This window comes from Dama dama, chromosome 27 (genome assembly GCF_033118175.1).
Source record: "Dama dama isolate Ldn47 chromosome 27, ASM3311817v1, whole genome shotgun sequence".
Taxonomy (NCBI): Eukaryota; Metazoa; Chordata; class Mammalia; order Artiodactyla; family Cervidae; genus Dama; species Dama dama.
In genome coordinates this window covers 33,414,259-33,439,169 of record NC_083707.1, presented here as the reverse complement: position 1 = coordinate 33,439,169, position 24,911 = coordinate 33,414,259, and the positions used below count along the sequence as shown (strand labels likewise).

The 24,911-nt window shown below is 41.3% G+C and overlaps 2 protein-coding genes across 17 annotated transcripts in view; one reads left to right on the top strand and one right to left on the bottom strand.

The window, feature by feature from the left end:
* The first annotated feature begins 118 nt into the window (after positions 1–118).
* On the top strand, positions 119–23,357 carry CABYR (calcium binding tyrosine phosphorylation regulated). Of its 8 annotated transcripts, XM_061131378.1 has the most exons (6): positions 6,050–6,162; positions 9,441–9,613; positions 9,713–9,766; positions 18,430–18,762; positions 21,571–22,172; positions 23,269–23,357. In XM_061131378.1, the coding sequence occupies exons 2-5, from the start codon at positions 9,466–9,468 to the stop codon at positions 22,161–22,163; spliced, it is 1,128 nt and encodes a 375-aa protein (XP_060987361.1). In that variant the 5' UTR covers positions 6,050–6,162; positions 9,441–9,465; the 3' UTR covers positions 22,164–22,172; positions 23,269–23,357. The 8 variants fall into 8 exon arrangements, with proteins under 8 accessions (XP_060987356.1, XP_060987355.1, XP_060987353.1 ...); XM_061131372.1 differs by lacking the exon at positions 23,269–23,357 and having other exon boundaries at positions 5,758–6,162; positions 18,430–19,583; positions 21,571–21,705; XM_061131377.1 differs by having other exon boundaries at positions 21,571–23,357.
* Positions 20,855–24,911, bottom strand: part of OSBPL1A (oxysterol binding protein like 1A) — a 202,478-nt gene continuing 198,421 nt past the window's right edge. For 6 of the 9 annotated variants that reach the window (XM_061131360.1, XM_061131368.1, XM_061131366.1 and 3 more), the window contains 5 exons: positions 23,255–24,911; positions 23,068–23,169; positions 22,342–22,412; positions 22,206–22,243; positions 20,855–21,259 (listed from right to left, as the gene is read on the bottom strand). In XM_061131360.1, the coding sequence (XP_060987343.1) occupies positions 24,809–24,911 (103 nt within the window). In that variant the 3' untranslated portion in view covers positions 20,855–21,259; positions 22,206–22,243; positions 22,342–22,412; positions 23,068–23,169; positions 23,255–24,808. Of the gene's footprint in view, positions 21,260–22,205; positions 22,413–23,067; positions 23,170–23,254 lie in introns of all 9 variants that reach the window. The other 3 variants (XM_061131362.1, XM_061131361.1, XM_061131363.1) reach the window with 3 other exon arrangements.

Here is a 24,911-nt window from a genome sequence, read left to right as displayed (position 1 = left end):
GATCTTGTAGGAATGCCTACCTGAAGCACACATCTGACTGGGTAACACAAAGTACCTGTAAAATTATTAACAGTTACCACAACATAGCATTTATATTGTGTTTTGAAAAAATAGAAATGCTTTCCAGTTTTACTTTATCCTCAAACTATTCCGGTGAATAACAGCACAGATATTCTAATCTCCATTGGTCAGAAAATGAGACTCAGGCACAAAAAAAGCAAATTGACTTATTCCAATTAATTATTTCTCTTATTATAGAGTCTTGAATAGAATGCAGGTCTCCTGACCACAGACCAAATAATTCTTCTATTGTAAAAACAAATATGTTAATAACCCAGAATTCCATGTTTTCCTTATTTAAAAAAAAAATACTTCTCAGCTGAAATGTCATCAAAATATTTATCTCCAGATTGTCTACAAAAATGCTTCAAAGGACAAACACTTTTTTCCCTTTGAAAGCCAACAACATGAAAGCAAATAGAAGATAGTTTTACAGCCCACAGTATAGCTGTTTTGTGAATGTATTAGAAGACCTAGACTACAGACAGGATTAATGATACCTGCAGTGTAGGGGTTTCCCTTCCTTTGTGATTAATTGTCTAATTTCCAGGTTTTGGAACCTTTTCAGCAAATTGCATGAAAAGGCTGTTTTTGAAAGCACACAGATTTTTTTGCCTCAAAGTATTTGCTGGTGAAGGATTTGCTGGGCTGTCTGTTGCCAGGATTTAATCACTTTCCCCTTAGCTCAGGTTATTGATAATGTAAATAGACCTCAAAGTTATTTTTTAATCCTTTGTTGCTAATTTTTATTGTCATTGAATTTACCTCTTTGTTCAGTACTGCATACCTGTGTTTTCCAAGAATCTAAATACCTCAGTCATTTTAGAATTTATGTCATCAATTTGTGACTAACCTGGATCAATCTTAAGGGTAGTTATTTTTCAAATTTCCAGTGCCCTATAGAATATCCTCTTGGGGTGTCATTTAATTTTACATATCCTTTTAGCTGAAGTATGATCTCATAGAGAACATCAACAGTTTTAATATTTCACTTAAAAACAAACATGGGAGGGTCAGCTAGAGCTTTGGCAGCTTTAATCTACTTAATCAGGTTTTGAGGGAATAATAGTTTCTTAAAAAAAAAAAGCTTGCTCCTCACTGACTTTGGCTGAACTTGCTTCATGTTTTTTCCTTACAAAATGCTTATTAACATTGACTTTCTTTCTAGTGGGACTGCTGCATGGGTTTTAGATGCTAGCCAGAGAGAAAAGATGCCTACTTACTTTCATGAATGGGAAGATCCAGGAGCCAGGTAGATGCCTTCTGAAGGGAAAAATTGGTGTCTAAAAATTTTAGATACCTGGTTTGAAGGAAAGGATGTTATGAATCTTTAAAATATGGCTCTCACCATTTTCATGTCCTCTTGGTTATAGTTTATATGGCAGATTTCTCAGTTATAATTGTGGAGCATTTGGAATAATGAAGTTCTTGCTCCAGTATTCATACTTACTTGAAATTTCAGATCAGGTATTGTTCAAACTACTTATTATTCAGTAGTAAAAGAGTACATAAGGCTCCATACTTTTCTGCTTTAACTGCTTTAAAACTTCTTGTTTTTCCAGAGAGAGCTCAGGATTTCAAATAAATCTCTGTTCAGTTCACTTCACTGAATACATATGATTGCAACACTGTTCAGTGAGTCGTCTTTACTAGTTCATTTATAGATCTGTTTATAAACTGTCTCTGCTAGGTTTGATGCAGGATAGCCCTGGTGGTTTATCTGGGAACCTGGTGGTAGAGCTCCAAAAGGGGGTAGACAGTGGTTCTGAAAATACTAAAATAACAAAACTGCGCTGAGTACACGAAGCCATTAGATTCACTGAAATCTGAGTACATTATTAAGTGGAGTAATTTATAACAGTCTGGCCTGCGTGCTGTGACTTATCCAACCTTTGAGTTAACTGTTATCTGCCTGGAAACCTAGTTTGGTGTAAATTGCTCTTTACCCTTCTCTGATGAAGAAAATAATCAATAATCATGTTTGCATCTGTGTGTGCTTTATTAATGTTGGCATTATTCCTTCCCCTTTTCCTGTTTTGGAGACTGTCAAGTGGACCTTCTAATTTATAAGTGTCAGATATATTTTTGTATTAGATTGTGCCTATGATGAGAGAAATCTCTAATGTATATTTTCTGTACTTGGAACACAATTATAATCTGACACACTTTGAGGCATGGTCTAGTCATAATAATATGTAACTCTGTGATGTATTTAAGATTTTACTTTTATTGGGATAGGTATCTTTTTGATTTTAGCACATGATAGCTAAGTAAAGAATTATTACTTTCAGATGTGACAGAAAATTAGAATATTTATTGTCCTGTATTGTGTAAGTCAATTATTTAGAGAATTTGCATTTTTATCTTTCTGCCAACTAAAATTGAATGACAGTGCATACATGGTTTTTTAAAATACACACACACACACACACTCCTTTGCTATGTAAACTTTCATAGTTGATTGCTTCCCTAAGCAGATTGTGGTGGCAAGTATTCAAATATGGATCCCTACCTGTGAAGATACATGGTCACACAGTCATGTTTTGTTTGTTATGTCTTGTTCGTTTGTTTGGATGTTGTTTGTACATTTTATTTACGTATTTTTTGGCCCCACCACTTGGCATGTGGGATCTTAGTTCCCCGACCAGGAATTGAACCCATGCCCCATATAGTGGAAGCTCAGAGTCTACCAGGGTTTTATTTTATAGAAAAAATCTTTTTAGGCCCAGATCCTCCCAAGAAAAGACATAATTGGGGTGGGAGGCTTGAACTTGAACTTAGGAAGAGGAAATACTTAGAAAACTTAGAAAGAGAAAAGGATAGGGAAGGGAGAACAAGAAAAGGGAAAGTTAGTTCCTAAAAGGTGGGTTCCTTCAGTTAAAGTGAGCACAATTCACCTACTTGGCTAACTTGTGAAAAACTAGCAAGGGGGCTGAGTTCCTAGTCGATCAGGATATTCAATAGAAGCAACACACTTGTAACTTAGATGGACTCTGGAGTGGTTCTCAAGTGGTAGTTTTACAACTACAGAGAGAGACTAATTCAGTAGCTTCTAAGTAGGGCTTGAGAAATCTGTATGCAGGTCAGGAAGCAACAGTTAGAACTGGACATGGAACAACAGACTGGTTCCAAATAGGAAAAGGAGTACGTCAAGGCTGTTTATTGTCACCCTGCTTATTTAACTTATATGCAGAGTACATCATGAGAAATGCTGGGCTGGAGGAAACACAAGCTGGAATCAAGATTGCTGGGAGAAATATCAATAACCTCAGATAGGCAGATGACACCACCCTTATGGCAGAAAGTGAAGAGGAACTAAAAAGCCTCTTGATGAAAGTGAAAGAGGAGAATGAAAAAGCTGGCTTAAAGCTCAGCATTCAGAAAACTAAGATCATGGCATCCGGTCCCACCACTTCATGGCAAATAGATGGGGAAACAGTGGCTGACTTTATTTTTCTGGGCTCCAAAATCACTGCAGATGGTGAGTTCAGCCTTGAAATTAAAGGACACTTACTGCTTGGAAGGAAAGTTATGACCAACCTAGATAGCATATTAAGAAGCAGAGACATTACTTTGTCAACAAAGGTCTGTCCAGTCAAGGCTATGGCTTTTCCAGTAGTTATGTATAGATGTGAGAGTTGGACTGTAAAGAAAACTGAGCACCTATGAATTGATGCTTTTGAACTATGGTGTTGGAGAAGACTCTTGAGAGTCCCTTGGACTTCAAGGAGATCCAACCAGTCCATCCTAAAGGAGATCAGTCCTGGGTGTTCATTGGAAGGACTGATGTTGAAGCTGAAACCAATACTTTGGCCACCTGATGCGAAGAGCTGACTCACTGGAAAAGACCCTGATGCTGGGAAAGATTGAAGGCCAGATGAGAAGGGGACGACAGAGGATGAGATGGTTGGATGGCATCACTGACTCAATGGACATGGGTTTGGGTAGACTCTGGGAGTTGGTGATGGACAGCGAGGCCTGGTGTGCTGCAGTTCATGGGGTCGCAGAGAGTTGGACACGATTGAGCAACTGAACTAAAGTAGGGCTTAGGAAGACCTTTTTAACAGACTCCTAGGATATGTCTAATGCAGATAGAATACATTAGAGAGAGATGGGCCTACGTTATCATCTTTTGGTAAGTAGTAAATCTGAGAGAAGAGTCAACTATATGGAAGAGTTATATATATTATGGGGCTGCTGGAAAAAATGCTTGTAACCCTTTGGTTTTCTAAAGTAGGAGATTGCTGAGCTGAGTTTTAGAGGAGGAGAAAGATGCAATCATGTGAAAATGACGGCTGAAAGGATGTCTCAGGCCTTGGACCTGATGAGCAGAGGCACAGAGTGACAGCATGTGTCTTCAGGTCCAGTCTCTCGAGGGTCAGGTGGAAACCACATGGTAAGATGAGATAGTTACACAGGTCACTGCAAGAACCGTGGATTGCTATAGAGTAAGGATTTGAAGCAGGGAGGGACGGGGAGCAATTGAGAGTAAAGTAGGTTTGTATTTTAGTTAGATCCCCAGTGACTGAAAGAGATGAACACAAAGACAAGAAGATTGTAAAGTCACATCAAATCACTAGGAGTTCTAGAAACCAAGCAGCAGACAGAGGTTTTAAAATTTGTTAGGTGCTGTTAGGTGTAACAGTTTGCTTTTCAGAGGAACTTGGACAGAACAGTCATTGCAGAAATGTGGAAAAAGTATATAGGCTTGCCTTCTGTGTTGCAGATATTCAGCACAGTACATAACACCTAATCGGTGTTCAAGGTGACTGACCAAGTTTGGTTAGGTGACGTAAGTATATGTCCCTCATTCCAAAAGTCACCATAAATGAGATATCTAATGTTTGTACTTGGAGTTCTTAGTGTCATTACACCTTTGATAATTAAATGTAAACAAGTGGAAAGGAATTGTTCACTTTCATTTCACTTTTACTTACACTACAAAGTCTGGGGGAGGGGGACGAGGAGACAGCGATGAGGACCAAAAGCTGTACCACCTGCAGATCTAATCATCACACTCAAAGTCACACTAAAAGAGCATTTCTTCTTTTAAAATGTAATCTTCATAAGAAGGAGGGGCTTGTCTGCCACATAACAGGCACTCAGTAGTAGGTAATGGACAAATTAATATCCTCATAAAGGGGTGTGTGCAGCATAGATGTATGCCAGGGTTTTAACATTGCTTGTTACTGCAACGTGCTCTGGTAACCTTCATTTTTTCTCAAGTTAAAGTTTTGTCAGATACCTGCCCTGATGATGATATTTAATCGTTGATTTACAGTGATTCTTGTTGCTTTTTAAACATGTGGAAATGGATTACAACGAAGGCTGCGTGGAATTTGATCATCATGACTCCGATGGTATTTAAATGCCCAGCACAAATATTAGAGCCCGAACGGGATAAAAAAAAGCAGAGGGTGTTTTGAAGGAGTCAGTTTCACTTGGGTAAAAGGGAGCTAAATTTACACACAGTCCTTATGGACTTGCAGCCTGCAGCTGATGGTATGGTTTGGGAAGGATATGCAGTGCCTGAAGTATTGCAAGATCTGGAATGAGGAGAAACAGGAAGATTCAGGATCAATGCCAAATTCTCTTTCAGCAGGCACGTTTCTTGAGAGGAGTGCTGTGCGGCATCCTATTATTGTACCAGTGTGTGTTGTGTACATCGGCAGAATTTTTCTTCAAAAAGGTAAGTCGAGAGCAACAGAATAAGGGGGACGGGGGAGAGTAGTGTGATGCAGTGACAGTAAAACCAAACTGCCGTAAATGTTTTCTTCGAAGCTAGACCCAAAGTGGAGATCCTGTTACGGTGTGGAGACGCCAGTTTCCTGTGCCCCTTTGTATTCTGCTTGAAAAGGCAAAGCACTCCCCTGCTCTGCGGAGTTCCGACCTTTGGTCTCTCTCGGCTCGCCATTGGCTGTGGCCGTCAAACTCCCGCCTCCTTCCGCGCCCTTTCAGAGCCTCCGAGGGGGCGGGGCTTTGTGACGCAGGCCTGACGTCCCCCAGGGGTATAAAAGACCCTGCCGGAGCGCTCTCTCCTCCAGGAGCCGCCCGGCAAGGGGGCAAGGAGGAAGCTCAGTGGAGGTAGCCGGAAAGGAGAAGGTGGGGCGAGTCTGGAGGAAAGACCCCCACCCCGCCGCCGCCCCAACCTCCTTGCGGCTTGGCGGCAGTTACGCCCTCGAGGCCTCTCGAGTGCGGTGTGGTTGCTGGAAGGTTCCTCTAGCGTCTGGGGAGCGGGAGACCTGCGGGGAGGGGCGGGCCCGCTTCCGCCAGTGAGGCGGACAGCGCCCTTGGGGCGGACTTGGGGGTCCGGGGTCCGGGTAGGCGGGTCCGCCACCGCCGAAGTAGTCGGTGTGGAATCGGGACGCCTGCTCTCCCAGGTCTCTGCCGTTTCCACCAAACCAACCAAACGGCAAAACGAGCACCCAGCGCAGTCTTTAGGGAGCGAGTGGTGGGTACCCTTGACGTTTCCTGTGACTACGAAGCCCCCTAATCTCGCATCTTCAGCCAAAGGCGCTGTTCCTGTTCAGGCGTTACTCCTCTGTGGGGGTGGGGGTTGTAAAACATGTTGGTTTTAGACAAATATTTGTCAAATAGAAGTTTGGGGGAAACTAGTAAGCTGTCATTTTACACAACCCTCAACGGCCCTATGTGTGACTTTACCCGGTGATGTAGGTGCGATTTATGTCACGGTCATTCCTCATCTTCAGGACGATTCTTTGTAAGGCACTGCATTGCAGGATGCACAATCCTTGGTCCTGGGGTGCTAAATATCCCGCACATTCGCAAAGTCTGGGGTGGGGTGGGGTGGGCGGTCTCCTCACAGTTGGCAGCACCGAGTGCTGGCTACAGTTAGCTGTCGGGGTTCCTGGTAAGCCACTTTGAAAACACCACCTGTCTACCCAACTCACACTGGGGTGCACAGGATATCCTTTAAAAAATACATACATATGAAATGTACATGTGTCATCCATTTAATTACTACCTATGTCCCTTAACATTCAGCATGTGGGCCTGCCAGAGGTGCACTAGTTATTTTAAAGATGGTTTATTTTTCTGGAATTGAGCTGCAGGAGTTGCTTGTATATTTTTGAGATTAATCCTTTGTCTGTTTCTTCATTTGCTATTATTTTCTCCCAATCTGAGGGCTGTCTTTTTACCTTACTTATAGTTTCCTTTGTAGTGCAAAAGCTTTTAAGTTTCATTAGGTCCCATTTGTTTAGTTTTGCTTTTATTTCCAATATTCTGGGAGGTGGGTCATAGAGGATCTTGCTGTGATTTATGTCGGAGAGTGTTTTGCCTATGTTCTCCTCTAGGAGTTTTATAGTTTCTGGTCTTACATTTAGATCTTTAATCCATTTTGAGTTTATTTTTGTGTATGGTGTTAGAAAGTGTTCTAGTTTCATTCTTTTACAAGTGGTTGACCAGTTTTCCCAGCAACACTTGTTAAAGAGGTTGTCTTTTTTCCATTGTATATCCTTGCCTCCTTTGTCAAAGATAAGGTGTCCATAGGTTCGTGGATTTATCTCTGGGCTTTCTATTCTGTTCCATTGATCTATATTTCTGTCTTTGTGCCAGTACCATACTGTCTTGATGACTGTGGCTTTGTAGTAGAGTCTGAAGTCAGGCAGGTTGATTCCTCCAGCTCCATTCTTCTTTCTCAAGATTACTTTGGCTATTCGAGGTTTTTTGTATTTCCATACGAATTGTGAAATTCTTTGGTCTAGTTCTGTGAAAAATACCGTTGGTAGCTTGATAGGGATTGCATTGAATCTATAGACTGCTTTGGGTAGAATAGCCATTTTGACAATATTAATTCTTCCAATCCATGAACACGGTATGTTTCTCCATCTGTTTGTGTCCTCTTTGATTTCTTTCATCAGTGTTTTATAGTTTTCTATGTATAGGTCCTTTGTTTCTTTAGGTAGATATACTCCTAAGTATTTTATTCTTTTTGTTGCAATGGTGAATGGTATTGTTTCCTTAATTTCTCAATTCAGTGAAGCTCCTGTTGGACGAAACTCTTAGAGTAAGTTTTCATTAGGGGCTTGAATACAGTATCCTGAATTATGTTCTCAAAGATTTTGCTTTGGCCCCAAAACTTTTTTTTTTTCCCCCTGACCTTTAGGAAGATGTCCGTTTAAATATTCAGCATTTTGCTATGCCACATAAGTTGCTTTTTATTAGAGGCTAGCCCCTTGTATAATGGCTATAACTGAACTGTGTCACTTAGCCCTATGAAACTCATTATTTTATTTACTATAGAGATATTGTTGAGGACCTGGTTCATGATTACACTGTTCTCTTTATGAGGACCCATAGGAGAAATTTCTACTGGGACTCAGTGTCCAGAATAGCTGTGATTCTCCCAAGCATCTGATTTGTTTTCTAATCTCAGGAAACCTGAATCATTTAACTGTTTATTATGTGATGGCTTCTTGGTAATTCAGAAGGCTGATCTGACAATCCATCTCTAGTGTAGGACCTAAGGTTTGTATTGGGATACTAACTTTATCTGTGGCTTAATCCTATTTTTCCTACCATAATTTTCCTCAACTACTGAACTGAATTCCTTAAAAATTTTATTTTGTTCTTTATGAGTATTTATAAGCCTTCTTAAATGTTTTTAGAATGAAACAACACACACACACACACACAGAGTTTAGGGTAGCAACCTCTGCAGCTTAGAGTTTTACACAGTAAAACTATGCAGTGCCCTTGGTACCACTTAAAATCCAGAAAGCCAAGAGAAGGGGGAGAGGCAGAGGTTAAGGGAAGATAGGAGAAAAGAGGTATGAATGGTGGTGGGTGATATAATACCACAAGTAACTTAGAACAAAGCTAAAATATATACACTTAAGGATGATCATTGTGTCTGGTTATATACTTAGGAAAGTGAGGGGAAAATATTTTCTTGTAGAAATTTACTTTGTAATAACTCTATTTGATGAATGTACAGAAAAGCCAGTTCCCATGTGGTTTGGAAGGCTGTTTCTTGGGCATAGATAAATGAGCTTAATTTATCTTTCTGGAAATTCTACTGCACAAAATACTAAGAGAATTTTGTAAAAACAGGTTTTGTCTGTTTTTTTGTTCTTTGTTTTTAGTATCATCCTGGAGTTGCTGGCAGGGCTTTTCCCATGGATTTCTTTAACAGTACTCGATTGCTCATCTGTACATGATAAGTTGTTGGTAGTAGTTCTTTTTTTATTTTTCAAACTACCATTAAACATTAGTCAGTTTTCCTTGAATAAATACCTAGAGATCTGCACTAAAACTAGTAATTTTAATAGATTTATTCTTAGAAACTACAGTTAACTCCTAGCATTTTCAATAATAAACTTCCATACTGTTTATAAGACTGTTTTTCTTCATTGTAGTTGAGATTACAGACATCCCGCCAGCATGATTTCTTCAAAGCCCAGACTTGTCGTACCTTATGGCCTCAAGACTCTGCTTGAGGGAGTTAGCAGAGCTATACTCAAAACCAATCCACCAAACATCACCCAGTTCGCAGCAGTTTATTTCAGAGAACTTATTCTCTTTCGAGAAGGTTTGTTACTGCTTTAGATTATACATTTGTTGCTTTGAACAAGAAAGCATTCTAAATTGGGAATTTTATGTATCTCATTTCCTGTACTTATTTCTTCAGGACATGCTTGTCTGGATATAAAAGATCTGGTTAAACAATTTCATCAGATTAAAGGTAAGTACCATAAGTAGTAACAGTTTCATAAAAACCTAGTTATGAATTACTGCATCTTACCTAACATATGCTCAAACTTAAGAATGATACAAATATTGTCTGTTTAAATAATTACACTGATGTTTAATCACACTGATGCTTTATTTTTATTACTGAATCAGTTTTTTAAAGAAATCTGACACTTTGCAGGAAACCCTCAACTTTTGTTGGTACCATGAGATCTAGAAGGAAGGGTGTATAAACCCTTTCGAATATGCCATCTTTGAACTGAATTTTGTAGTGGTAAAGACTCAAATTATAATGAGATACATTACTTAGGAATGTTGTGTATAAATTCTCTTCTTGGAAGATTATTTTAATAGAAAAGGTTAGTCACCCTTGTTTTCCCCCTCCCCATGATGATTTAAACTGCAGTCCAGCTTGGAGGACAGGGCAGCAATTAGGTGTCATTAAACATACTTTTCATAGAAAATTTAGATAAATTTTTCATATTAAGTGGTCTCTGGCTTGTCTCTGCGATGTAAGGCTGTATATATCTGCTTAGGGGAAAAAGTTGTTTTATGTATATGTGTGTAAATGTCTATCTTATGTGAATGTAACAATGAAACTGAGGATGGATGAACAGTGAGGAAGTCAGAAGGGGAAAAATGTAAAAGGCAAAGTTTACATGATGAACATTTGGAAAGATCAATATGAGCAAAAGAGTCTATATTAGTTAAATCCTGAGAACAGGCACACATGTCTAAAAGAATTGTAAAAAAAAAGCTTTTGGAAGAATTCTGTGGAGAAAGTGGTGACTTACAGTGAACGTGAGAAATAACTAACTAATGCTCCATTGGCCGACCAACATTTTGGAATAACCATAGAGAAAAAAGATAGGATCAGTGAGTTACATCCATGTTTATTCTCTGCTACTGATGTTAACAGATAACTTAGCCAAGATAGGGAGAAATTAGGGATAAAACCTAGGAAAATGTAAAAATCCTGAGGGCTTAGACCTACAGTGAAAGAGACACCCAAAACAGAAAACAAGATTAAGAATATCAAGAGTCAGCATTTCACAGGGTAGGGGAGTGAGTTGCCACTCAAATAGGAACGTTTTATTGTCTAGTCTGGCTGCTTCCCTGCAGGGTCCTGATGGCATTCTCCACTTACCATGGGAAATAGGTCTGGGATGTGCTTATAACCTTGGGGCTTCCAGGTGGCACTACTAGTGGTAAAGAACCTGCCTGCCAATGCAGGAGATGTAAGAGACACAGGTAGGAAGACACAGCAGGAAGACCTGCTGGAGGAGGGACAGCAGGCAGTTATTGTGGCCCTTGTACTAGTTTATACCAGGAGCTGTTTGACAGGACTGGCTGTGTTTGAGAATGGGGATAAAGTCAGTGAATCTTTATGGTGGCAGGTAACTAAGTGGCAGCCTTTGAGACTAACTTGTTTACTGCAGAGTTTATCCACCATTCAGTTTAGGATATGGACTAAAGGGATGGATTTTGGCTCAGCAGGGATTAACATCTTTGAATCTCAGATTCAGAATAAACAGACTGAACTAATGGAGCAGCTGTACTTCTGATGAAGGTAAGGGGTAAGAGATACTGCTCTTTTCTAGAAACTATAGATATCAAGGAAATTGACAGAGCATGTACAGATAATCCTGAAAGCAAGCTCACAGTATGGCTGTAGAGACAGATTGTTCTTTAGACAGCAGAGCATAAACAAATGTTGCTTATTCTAGTTTACCAGAGAGCGGGAGAAGGTAACACGAAGGTATGACCAGAAAATATAATGAGTTCAATGTTACAACCCAGTATCGATGTCTGCCTTTTATTGTCATCCCAAATGGCTTCTGAATGAACTTCATTATTATATATAGAATGGATAAACAACAAGGTCCTACTATATAGCACAGGGAAGTATATTCAGTATTCTGTGATAAGCCATAATGGAAAAGAATATAAAAATATGTATATATGTAACTTAATCACTTTGCTGTACAGCAGAAATTACCACCACATTGTAAATCAACTATACCTCTATTCAAAAAAAGAGCACCAGTTACTAAGACTTAATGATGTGGGCAAGAGCTAAATTGCCATCCCTAGTGCACTGGTGTCCACTCATCTCCCAGATACCAGATGTATCCCCCAAAGTTATTTCCAAACTGGTTGGTTTGCGGCCTGGCAGCATTACTCCCAAGCTACCCGTATGCATGGGAAGTATGAAGCTAAGTATGTCCTGCACAGACCGTTTGACTCAAACACTTCAATCTTGGGATTTTTCCTAGGACGAGCCCCACTGTTGTTAGGCCTCATCACAGGACCAGTACTGTTTACCTATTGCCCCACCACCTTCAGAATTTCATGCAGAGTCAGGTGATGGAGAGAAAAGAACCAGACATGGGAGCAAACGTTTTTCACTTCTGTCATTTCTCATCTTTTCTCTCATGTTCCAGAGCCTGCCTCTATACAGCCTCCACTCTGGCAAATATTTCACCCATGGGTGCTCATTGTCAAAGCTGCTCATGTAAAACCCTCTTTTGGATCCTCTTGACTTTTCTGCCATTTGATTAAATGGGTCTTACTACTTTATGAATCAGTGAAAGCATTTTCTATTTCTCAGTCTTCTCAGGAGAATTTCTTCACTAATCTGCATGAATCATTGAGGGGACTTTAGAAACTCGGGCACTATTTTAAGGAAAAACAGTTGTGTCAAGTTCTACCACTTAGTATATCTAGGAAAAGAAAGGAGGAGAATAGAATTTATTGACTACCTGTTTTGTCCTAGGCAATACAGTATGTTTTGTCAGTTAAAACAACTTTATAAAATAGGTGACATCCTACAGTTTTACTCAAGAGAAATCTGATGCTTGGCAGTGAGTCGGTAACTTTTAAGTTTCTAAAATACTATTTGGTAGAGTTGGGATCTAAACTTAGATTTTCTTAGTAGCATGAAGATTTTCCTAGTAGTATGACTCTCTTTCCAAAATAGACAGAGTAACACACCAGTAACATTCCTCTAGAAAAAACTTTGATTTTTGAACTTGGAGCGAAATCTCAGTTCTCTTTTTCCCACATTATCTCCCACTTTTCACTTCTTCCTCCTGTCAGCTTCTTGTATGGAGCCTACAGCCCAGATTGTACTAATTCTGACCTTTCCACCACTCCATGAGGAGGGCAGTGGCCTCTCCATCAGAGTGGCGCCTTCCATCCTCCCAAGCCTAGTTGAGTCTAGTTTCTGATGTTATTCCTGTCTTGGCTTCCAACAGAGGCAGGAAATAGCCACTACTTTGGAAGAATCAAGAAGGCCTAGGCCACCAAGGTTCCCAACTGAGTTAGCCTGTTAACTATTCTAACTGATTCTGGTTGGATGTTCCTGGCGTGGCCATAGAGTAGTAATTATAGTCATGAACTGCTGCTGATCACTGAGCCCAATTTCACTTTTTATGTAGCCCATCACAGTAGTTATGTGTACCATTAAATATTGTCTTATGTATTCATATTAGATATAATAATGTCTCCAGTTTCTTAAGCCCAATTCTATCTTTATGACTTATAGAATTCATTACACATATTTGTAGCTTATCTACCTTTATTAAACAAAAAAGGAATCTCTATTTCAGGACTATCCATACCAAGTTTTATGAGGCTCTGGTGTTCACTCTACTTTTCTGGGCAATTTTTTCAAGTAAGGCTATACTGATTTCCTGAACAGGGATGAGTATTGTGTCAAAAAGAGTCTTTCATTTCTTGAAATTGTCTGTTTGCCTAGGCAGGGTGGTAATTTGTACCAAGGTAAGAATTTCATTAAGTTAAAAAGCTGGAATGATTATCTGGCGATGTTGTTGGGAGTGGGGCTTAGGTCCTTCATGCTTTAATGCTGTGGTAAGATTGCAAATAAATCACTGGGGAAAAGGGTACAATTGAGAACTGGGGTCAGACTGTCAAGACTAGGGACAGAAATAGAGAGTCAGGATTAAGAGAGGAGAACGCTGGGCTGAGAAACAGATAAGGAAAACCATGCAAGCCAGGACAGCGAACCAGATGAGGTCAGGAACACAAGGAGAGGTCAGTGTAAGAAGCAAGACCATTCTGGGCCTTATAAGCTAAGTATCTGACTCTGCTGGCCAGACACTTTGATAGCTCCCTGTCAATCCCAACTCTTCAGTGTTGGAGGTATATTTCTAAAAAATAAAAAATTAGTATACCCCGGATATTTTTTCCTATTTGCTCTCTTGATCTCTACCCATTGAAGCATTAATTTGCTTTAGGGAAAAGGCAAATACAGTCTACAGCAAAGAATCCATCACTTGGTTCATAATAAAAAAGCTAACACTTTGGAGTTGTACAGGAGCCTATTTTTGTTGAGAAAAGATTTTCTTGGAATTCTCAAAGGCATTTTAAGACCTAATGTTACCAGAATCAAGTTTTTACTTTAGATAAACCATAGAGGCGGCAGGAAAAAAAGACAGGCTCGAAGGCCATTTCCTGCTGTACAGGAGAGGGAAATAGAAAGTCCTTCTTGACAGAGGGACTGTGGTGCATGAAAAGTGCTAGCTGAGACTGAAACTGGCGATAGGAAGGCAGGTCGAATTTCTGATCAGAATTCCCTAGGACCCAAGCAGCTGGCTTGTTCTCTGCATTCTGTGCTGTCTGGAAGAATGCACGCTCCTCAGAAGCTCACTGGGCAGCTCACCGGTAGCATGGTGCTGCATTTAGCACGTCACATGCTACATTCAGATCCTACACTATAACTGTCATGATCAGACCTTCAGTAAATATTGGCTGAATAAACTAACTGCATTTGATGCACTGGATTAGAAATACTGGAGAGTCCTTCTCAGATAGGCCTGAGAGAATATTTGTTTCCTAGGCTCTGTCTGGCTTTTCGTGGGTCCAAATGTGTTTAGGCGTCTCAGAGTCCTGACTAGCAAGTAATCCAGATGGGAAAAGTGAAGTGACTCAACCCCGCAGAGAGCTAAGTGCAACACGTCCAAGTTGGGACTAAAGTACTGTCAACTAGTCCTTAATTACTAAAGACAACCAAATTATGAAGAATCTCTCAGTCCTTCAAGTGAAATAAGCACACAGGCCACACTTTCCACAAAATAGAAGCGTAAGTAGTAAATACAGTGGAGTCAGAGACCAGCACCCAGGTAGTATGTGTTACGCTTCTACCTAGGCGACTAAGTGGCAGCAGGAAAGCACAATGTGGGGCAGAGCCAGAGCTCAGACACAAAAGTTCACAAAACTTGAGCCCCATATTCACCATGGTAGCATTTTTCAAATTGATGTGCAGGAAAAGAGACTAAGCAGAGACTGGAAATCACTCCAGGAAGAGAAAAACAGAGCAGCAGAGTTTGGAGCTACTGAGGGGGCTGGGATCTTGGTGACAGCACCAGAGAGGAGGCATTTGCAGAGAAGGGTTTCCCAAAAGTCTGCAAAGATACTTTCTTTGGTTATTTTGCCAACTCCTAAGGTGCTCATGTGTGGACTCTAAGGTTTGAGAAGGCTTAGCAGAGAAGAGCTGCTGGAAGACTGAAAGCTAAGTAGCATTTTCACAAGTGGTAGAGGGAAAGCTTTGGAGTTTGGACTCAGCCAAAATGAAGAGACTTCTGGAACCTGGAAATAAGGACAGTGTGCTAGGAGTAAGAACAAAGTGTAATATACCTACTTTGACAAAATATAAAATGAAGTCTCAGGAGGATCATATATGCCATTATTAGAACAAGATCAGCACCATTTAGAAGAAAATAATTAAAAGATAGAAAGCATGGATGAAAAGCTGGAGAACTTCAACAGAGTAAGGCTCTAAAAATAAAAAACAAATGGTTATTCTGTAACTTCAAATTAAATTTTTATTAAATAGCTTTACTAGCAGAAGACAAAAAAAAAAAAAAAGAGGATTGTGGGACGTGATCAAAAGGAGGAAGAAAATTAGAGTCAAAGGAGGAGAAAAGAGAGTAGATGAAAAAGTGGCCAAGAATTACCAATTATCTAAGGCTGACTGAAAGACATCAACCTACAGATTCAGAAAGTTTGAACCCACAGCAGAATAAATACAAATCACAGTCAAATTGCTGAAAGAGACAAAATCATGAGAACAGGAAGGGTAGAAAGGCGTATTACTTTCAGGAGAATAATTTGACAAATAGCTGATTTCTTAACAGAAACTATAGAAGCCAAAAGACAACGAAATGACATCTCTAAAGTGCTGAAAGCAAAAAGCTGCCAACCTAGAATGAATATATATATACAGTGAATACATCCTTTAAAAATGAAAGCAGAGTACATTTTCAGGCAGACAAAAGCTAAGGTTACAAATCAGCAATCTTTGAAACTGTTAAAAAGACCTATAAAACATTAGAGAAGCTCTTTACCTTTTGTAGTAATAGATAAACAGAAACTCAATATAAATTTATATATGATAACTCATATGTATATATTTGTTAATATCCTCTTATGTATTCTAAACAAAACCCAGTGGTTAATCTAGTGCTTTAACATTTCAAAACCATTATTACAGCTTAAGGCACTTGATCTCAATGTGATGAAATATGACATTTATGTGTGTGTGTATATATAGACATATAGTATAAATAGGGAAAAACACCCTGCATCTTACCACCAGATTAAGAGATAGCCAGCTAATTTTAATCAAAGCTGATTTAAAGATAGGTTTATAATTTTAAATTTGGTATTTAACTAGGTGTTGATTTATTATTTCCCATTTATATGTGATTTATAGTTTATAGAATAACTTTTAGGTGAATGATTCCATTTAATCTCTACAAAGACTCAAGATCTTACAGACTAGGAGGCCGAAACTCAGAACCATTGGCTTGGCCATTAAATCTATTCAGTCAGGACTGAGATCCAGACTTTCTCATATACCTTTTTACTATGAAAAGTTGTAGGGAAGGCAGCAATGTCATAAATTCTCTGATGAGTTGTCATGATTCATAATTCATAATGCTTTACCTTTCCCACTCCAATATTCTTGCCTGGAGTATTCCATGGACAGAGGAGCCCAGTGGGCTACAGTCCATGAGGTCACAAAGAGTCAGATACGACTGTGAGTTACTAACACTTACCTTTCCAGGTTGGTGGTTAATAGGGGACTTCCAAAGGCAAAAATATGAAGCTAAGGATTAGTCTCTTAGATTTTTCAGGAATGATAAGCCTGTTTTAAAAGAGCACATGGCCTTCCCACAGTCGCTGAATTCCTTTAAATGACATCTCAGATGGGTCCTGTGCAGGCAATCTATGGACTTCAGTGATCCAATCCCAAAGCTGGTTGCGTTCTTGAGAATGCTCATGATAAATAAATGACTGCCTGGGGAACTGAAGTCCCCATGAGGGAAAAGAGAGTTGCTGGCGTAGAGTGGGTAGGTGAGTCTAGAAAGGAGTGGGCTTGGGTTTCATGGTGGCTCTCCTACCTTCACTGCACTACCGGCCTCAAGTTCCTTTAGCAGTGGGCGTCCTGACCTTGCCCTAAGGGTGGGCTTGGGTGTCCGGCTGGAGGAGTCTGGGACTCCAGACGCAGGAAGTTCACACTCACAGGCCTTTTGTGAAAGAGAAGCAAAGGCCAGAGAGGAGTCCTATGTCAACACCAAATAGAGGGCTCCTTCCTACCACTGGGGGAGAGGCAGAAACACTGGCTCAAGACTGACCACAGATACAAAGCAGAGATCAGCTGCCATGGATGACCCACAGGACAGTGAGAAAGCCCCACTGCCAGTGCCCGCCACAAGACCGACCTAGGTCAGCGAGTCCCTGCCTGGCATCATCAATGAGAAACAGCAGGCTGCCCCCAGGAGGAAGAGCAAGAGTGTGGGAGACGGGGCTTAGGGAGAACACTCTCAGGGCCAGGACTGATTTCTTTACCATGAAGACACGTTTCCAAAGTTTTGACTTGAAGCAAATATATTCTCCTGAGGCAAATTTAGCTTTTCTTGCTGAGTTCATGATATTAGGGAAATGCTTCCCCAAAGAGGTAATCCTGAGTAAAGCAGGCAGATGTGAAAACGTTTGAGTCATGACTCAGCTGGTTAAACAAACGTGAGTGACAAGCACAATGTTGAGTCCAGAAAATGACATTACAGCAGTTTTCCAGCTCTGGGAGTTTCTGTATGTCATCAGTTGACTTGACCTTGTGAGCCATGGTTATTTTCTTCCCCTCCAAGGACATTTCCTAATGTAAAAATATGCTATAGTAGCCTAGGTTTTACAGTTTAGTAAATTGAACTTTATATACCATTTTCTTAAAGAATGCCTTTTAATAAGACAGCATGTGTTTCATTTAAGAAGTGTTTTTTTCTTTCCCCAGTTATGTGGAAGTTTGGATCAGGAGATTTTTTCAGGGATGTTTTCAGCTGATTTTTAGGCAGAGTTATGATCTAGCTGAAGGTGGTATCTGATTATTAGCTTTTGTCGCTGTGCTCCCTAAGTAGTCCCTTATTTCTAAGGTAATGAACTGAGGTCTGTCTTCAGTAGATAAGGACAGGGGAGTTTCACTGCCCACACTTAAGTTACAGATGTTGGAGAGTGAAACAAAACTTTCAAAGTTGCGTACATAATGACTTTGGTTTGCTCAACCTATGCTTCCTTTAAAATTGCTTTTTTGAGGACTATGTACTTGTTAACTCATTTACCATTCATTTTTAGTGGAGAAATGGTCGGAAGGAACAGCACAAGAGAAGAAAGCAGAATGTGTGAAAGAGCCAGAAAGAGCATCTACCATCTCCCTAGAACCTAAGCGGATGGAAAAATCAACGGACACAGAGGAGGATAACATAGCAGCACCGTTGTTCAGCAACAAAACCACTCAGTTCCCATCAGTTCAGGCCGAGCTGGTCTCAGAGCCTGAGGACGCAAGTGAAGCACTCCGGGGTCCGTCCAAACCGGCCACCCCACCGTCGTCACCAGTGCCAGCAGCGGTCACTTCTGAGTTTGCCTATGTCCCTGCGGACCCCGCCCAGTTTGCTGCTCAGATGTTAGGTAATGTTCCATCTGTTCATTCTGATCAATCTGAAATTTTAATGGTGGATGTGGCAACAAGTATGCCTGGTATTTCCGAGGAGATGCTGAGCTCGAAGGCTACTGAAGAGAACGTGGTGGCCACTCCTAGTGTGTGTTCTGGCAAGATGGTAGCAGAGCAGGTTGTGAGCGAAAAATCTGTCCATGTACATGTGGGCAGTAAGGCTGAATCACCAACGGCTTCCTCATTCCCCTTGCAGGGTGAACAAGAACCTCCTGCTTGTGACCATGCTTCTGAGGTCCCTTTGCAGGCTGACATTGAGGTGACATCCACCATGCACATAGCCTCTATCTATAATGATGAGCCTGTAATCGAAGGAGTTACTTATGTTGAGCAGTTACCAGAACAAATAGTTATCCCCTTCTCTGATCACGTTGCTCGTCTTAAAGGCAAGGAGCAGTCACCACCACACAGTCCCATACTTGTAGTAGGCAAGACAGCCTCAGGCGGGTCTGAAAAATCTGTGGGTTCCGCAAAATTTGTGCAGTTGGAGAGTACAAAGTATGACTCAGTCCATGTGGAGGCAGACGGCTCTACCAAAGCAGTGAGCTCTGAGAAATCCATGCACCTTGAAGTGGAGATCTTTGCGCTGGCCCCTGGCAGTGCTGGGCAGGAGTCCGGGGGAAACCCTGCGTCCCAGGAGACGGAGGTCAAACCCACGCGCTCAGGGTCCGTAAGATCATCTAGTGGCCCCCAACCTCCTGTTCCAGAAGGTCTTTATGAACCAGAAATGGAACCAGAACGGGAAGCAGCACCTTCCAACGAGGTTTGATGGAGCCAGGTAAGAAAATTACTTACAAAATTAAAAACTACATTCTGGTGACATCTCTATTTCAGGTGACCATCTAGGTAGGCTCCCTGCAGACTGGTCAGACGTCTTTCCTTTCACTAGTACTGAAAATGCCAAACCTATTTAAATAAAGGCTTTGTTGTATTTGAGATTTTACTCTCATGAGATGAGTGATTTTAAAGCAACATCACCACCGCTTGCCCTCAAAGTTTGGTCATCAAGTGCTCTTCAGTTGTTTGGACATACCATGTCACCAAAGATGTTACAACCTGTTGTCAGGCACAAACATGTCATGTGATCTGGATACTGCTACTGCAAAACTGTAATCATGGGGTGTTGGTTTGAAATTTCTCACTCATGAACGTAAAAGCAAATGACAACAACATATTTACCTAGGTGGTGGCATTGGAAACATGGAAGAAATGGTGGTGTGTTTGACTGCTTTCGCGCTGAGGGAGGAGAGCTCTGCAAGCTGGTCTGGGGGGGCTGGTTGAGCACTGCCGTCTTGCCTGGGGGCTGCCCGAAGCGGAGGGAGCAGCTTCATAGCTGGATGGAGAGGGGAAAGGTGAAGTTCTGTCCCACAGGGGAGCGGGGTGGTAGCGGCAGCTGGCTGGCTTCCATCATTACCACAACAGGAGCCTAAACACCCTACTTGCTTGGCTGCTGAACTATCACTACTGCTCTCCTGTGACACAGACGCACCATCTGACCTCCCATCTCGGTCTAGTTAATGGCCTTTGGTCCACCCGCCCCCCTGCTTCATCCAGATGAGCGCAGGGACCAACACCCCCCCCCATTCCTTTTGCAGAAGCTCTCTCAATCACGACTCTTACCAGAGTCAGAATGCTAAAGAGGTGTTACCACAGCAGGTGTTTAGAGATTGTCTGGCAGTGTGACGGGGACTCTGCACAGCTGGAAAGGCAGGGGGCAGTGTTGGAGCGTAGCCTGTGGGGGCTGGCATTACACTTGTGGCCTAGGCAGCACTTCATCCCAAGTTACTGTTCTCAGGCGGCTTAACTGCTTCCAAAGCAGTAAAGGTATTTCACAGACACCTGACGACTTCGCTTGTGCTTATCTTTAATTAGCTTCCAGAAGGATCAGTTTCAGCAGCCTGAAAATGTAGCTTAATCACGTGCATAGTGTCTTTTTCTTTTCTGAAGAAGGGAAAAAAAGCTGCACAAAGGCTATATGTTGTTCTTCCATCCCATCTTCTGGGACTCAGTTCTCCACAAGAGCACTGGCTTCAAGTAGGCAACTCTAACCTGACATGATAGCATCCTTGGTGGAAGTGAATGGATGGCACCCCAAGACCGTCTTTTTTTTCCCTTAAAGAGCCACTATGCGAACACGCAGCCTTCTACTGCCACCCAGGACCTGTAATTACAAATCTTGCCTAAGCCCGGGCAGTGCTCCCAAGTGCTGAGTCCTAGATTATGTGATGTTTTTTGTGTGGTGACAGACTGGCGGGCGACGACGGTGCCTGCGAAGGGCCCGAGAGACCTGATGATGTGATCAAAAGATGCCACCTAGTGCTGAGTGCAGATTCCTTCCATAAAGAGAAGAATCACTAGGCAGATGCATTAATACTTTTTCCAGTGGCTTCACACGCTCTTCAGTTGATTGTTTTAGTGGAGCTGGAAGTGCTGACTCTTCACTTCCTGAGGATCCTGGAGAGGGCCAGGTCTAAGGTTAAGTTCCTGGAAACAGCAGCTTAGAATGAGACTGCTCCTCAGCCACAACCCTAGTGTCCCCGCCACTTGCTATCAAGACACTGTTCTCATTTTCCAACTGTAGAGAATCTCTCTTCTTTCACATTACCAAACATGATTTATTAAGCCCTCTCTATAGCATGCTTTATGGCGCATATTACTACAGCTGTTTGTTTATATGTTAAAAAAAAAAATTAAGACATTTCTGTGCATAGCGCCTGATACAGAGACCAAACCTTTAACGCCTGCAAATTTTTTTTTTTTTGTAGCACTAGCAGCAAGCGAAGCAGGACAACCACCACCATATTCTAACATGTGGACCCTTTATTGTCTAACTGATATGAATCAACAAAGCCGCCCATCACCGCCACCTGGGCCTTTCCCCCAGGCAACCCTCTATCTTTCTAATCCTAAGGATCCACAGTTTCTGCAGCATCCACCGAAAGTTACTTCTCCAACTTATGTGATAATGGACGACAGCAAGAAGACCAGTGCCCCGCCTTTTATTTTAGTGGGCTCAAATGTTCAGGAAGCACAGGATTGGAAGCCTGTTCCTGGACATGCTGTTGTTTCCCAGTCAGAGGCCGTGAAGAGATATGCCGCAGTGCAAGTGCCCATTGCTCTTCCTGCAGATCAGAAATTCCAGAAACACGTCCCCACCCCCCAGAATGCTAGTCCTCCTACAAGTGGACAAGATGTGCCCAGACCAAAAAGCCCAGTTTTTCTTTCTGTTGCTTTCCCGGTAGAAGATGTAGCCAAAAAAGGTTCAGGATCTGGTGACAAACAGTCTCCCTTTGGAAGTTACGGTATTGCTGGAGAAATAACCGTGACTACTGCCCATGTTCGCAGAGCAGAAACTTAAAACTGGCAGGTAAATTCTCCCCCTCATGCACCTGGGCCTTACCACATTTGCGTGCATTCTCAGCAGTTTGATTTGATGACCTGTAGACAGAGGTGTTTTAAGACAGTTGAGTGCATGCCTCCCTGACCCCCAGTTACTACTCGGGGCATGGCAGGCGCACGGCACCAGGGATGCTCACCACGGCTCTGGTGTCTAAAACGTGCACCAGTCGACTCCTTTACCTTTGAACATCCAGTCCTGGATCTAGCCCTGCAGAAGATGCCAAAGGGATGGTGTCACAAAAAGACAGCCTTATGTGGGCATTTTATAATCTAGTTGGCAGGTTTAAAGGGCGGGAGGAGCAAGTTGAGCAATTCTAGAGGGAGCACACTTAGGAGCACTCGGTCCATGTGGTAAGTCTGCTCCCTCATACAGTGAGTACTCAGAGTAGAACAAAGAGGGTGGAGACACATTTAAAGAGCTAAAAAAGCAGCGTTAACTGTAGACAGTTTTATCCTCACAAATCAATACATTTTTCGTCAACCAGTAGTTATTACCACATCCAGCGTCAGTCTCTCCTCCCTGATGCGAGCACAGAGGTATGGATCCAGGCCCTCGTCTATTAGATGGGGTGTTCAGGTCCCAATGTAATGGACCTGTGCCTAGGAGGAGCTAGCCACACAAGGAGCCCACAGAGTCCAAAGGCAGGAAAGAACAGACGAGAGACCCTTAAGGTGAAGTCAGGTGGGAAGAGGGGACCCTGCCTCCCAAATGAAAAGATGGGATTAAGAGTTCAGTGGGGAATCAGAAGAGAGACAGCAGCTGAACCCCAGAAGCTCGATGCCAATTAGAGGCAAGTTCAAGTGGCATAATGACTATATTTAAGAAGGCACTGTTTTCAAAATACCTTAGGACGTTTACTTACTCACACCCTTTGTAGACTTCCATGGAACTGTCCAAATGGCTGTCTTGAGCATGCGATGTGAGCATATTTCAGTGCAAATGCACAGGTAACATTAGTTATGAGCTGAGCAGAGCAGAAGCACAGAACTTGCATTTCTGATCACTCATTTTACATGTTCAGTTTTATGATTAAACAATTAACTGTTTACATTATTCCTAACAGATGCCGAAAATGACATTGTTTGAGTCGACGTTCAAGGTGGAGTCTGCCACCAAGCGTACTATATCAATAAACTTCATGCAAGCATAAAACCTTGTCATCTTGCTTATTTTGTAACTTAGTGGGTATACAAACAACACAACCAGGTCTTAAGTACACACTGTAAAAAAAAAAAAAAAAAAATAGTTCCACTCGAGCAGTTTTCTAGCAAGGTTTTCCAGTTGACCATTCCCACCGAGCAAATACAGTGCCACCTTACTCTGTACTGTACTTCCCCAGAAGACCCTCAGTGCGAACTCTGACACCACAGGGACTTCTTTGTGAGGACACTCTTAACAATTTAGGATCACATGAATTGCAATTATGAGTATATTTGAAAGTTTAAATGAAACCACACTGTTTAGAACATTCTAAAGCCTTTATTAGCATCAGGTAGATTATTTCATTGTAACACTTGTTAACTTTGAGACAGCCATTGAAATAACTTACTGGCAGTTATCTAAGGCCCCTGGGAGCAAAATCTCAGTCTGGGGTTGGGTAGATAAATACCATATGATTAATGTACCCCAATTAAAGGGGCAAAGCTACTGTACAGTAGGTCTCTGTACATATCTTAAGTACACAGGTGCCTTGAAAACCTGAAATGCACAAGACCTCCTTTTATATAGTTTGGTATTTATAATACATGAATACAACTGCGCTTCTCTGGTGGCATTTGCCACTGGAAGTTGAAGCATTTAAAAAGGTTTGTCATTATGTAATGATGGTGCCTAAAACCTCTATTTCTATGGTATTTTTGTGAATTGCTAGGTTTTATACATATTTTCAAACATACAATTCAAACACCTTTTAATTCTAATGACATTAATTATAGAAAATTGTAAAAGTAAATTCAGAGTACTAAAATGAGCAAATGAAATACCTTTTCCAGTTTCGAATTTTCAAATTAGGAATGTCTCTTCTGAACATTCAGGCTTTTTTTTTTTTTTTCCTCTTTTTAGGGATGGGAGGGGGCAAAATTGAGAGGATTAGTGTAAAGAAAAGCCATCTTTTCAATGTAGTCTTTACAAAATGACATACACCTCTATTTGAGCATATAAACCTTGTACAGGAGAAGTTTAAACATTTCAAAGTTAAATCTAAAACATTCAAGCATGACGGCATAAAAATATTCAAAATAACTTGATCTGGGTTACTATATAATTCAATAAAGCTAAAGTTACATTTAGGTATAAACCTTCGGTAAATATGGCAACAGCAACCATCAAAAGCATATTCGCCAGCAGTTTCCCATACCTCTGTATAAAATAGTATTCCAAAGAAGCACGACCGGATAGCAGAATTACCCATTTTTCTTAAGACTTTCATCACTGGTATCACCCTATACCCCACTTCTGTTGGGTGAAGTGCAAGTTATCATGAGAGGGTTTTTTCTGTTTTTTTTTTTTTTTTAAAGATGAGTAGAAACCAAGGAAGAAAATTTTAAAACATAGGTTTAAGACTTATCTGCAGATGAGTCAAAACGCCCCAACTTGTCTACATTTTAATAAATGTCAGGCAAATTGAAGTAGTTTCTGTCCCAGTAGCTGCCTGAATAAAGCCAGTCCTGGGCTCCACTGTAGGGATTAGGGCCTTGATGGAACCAC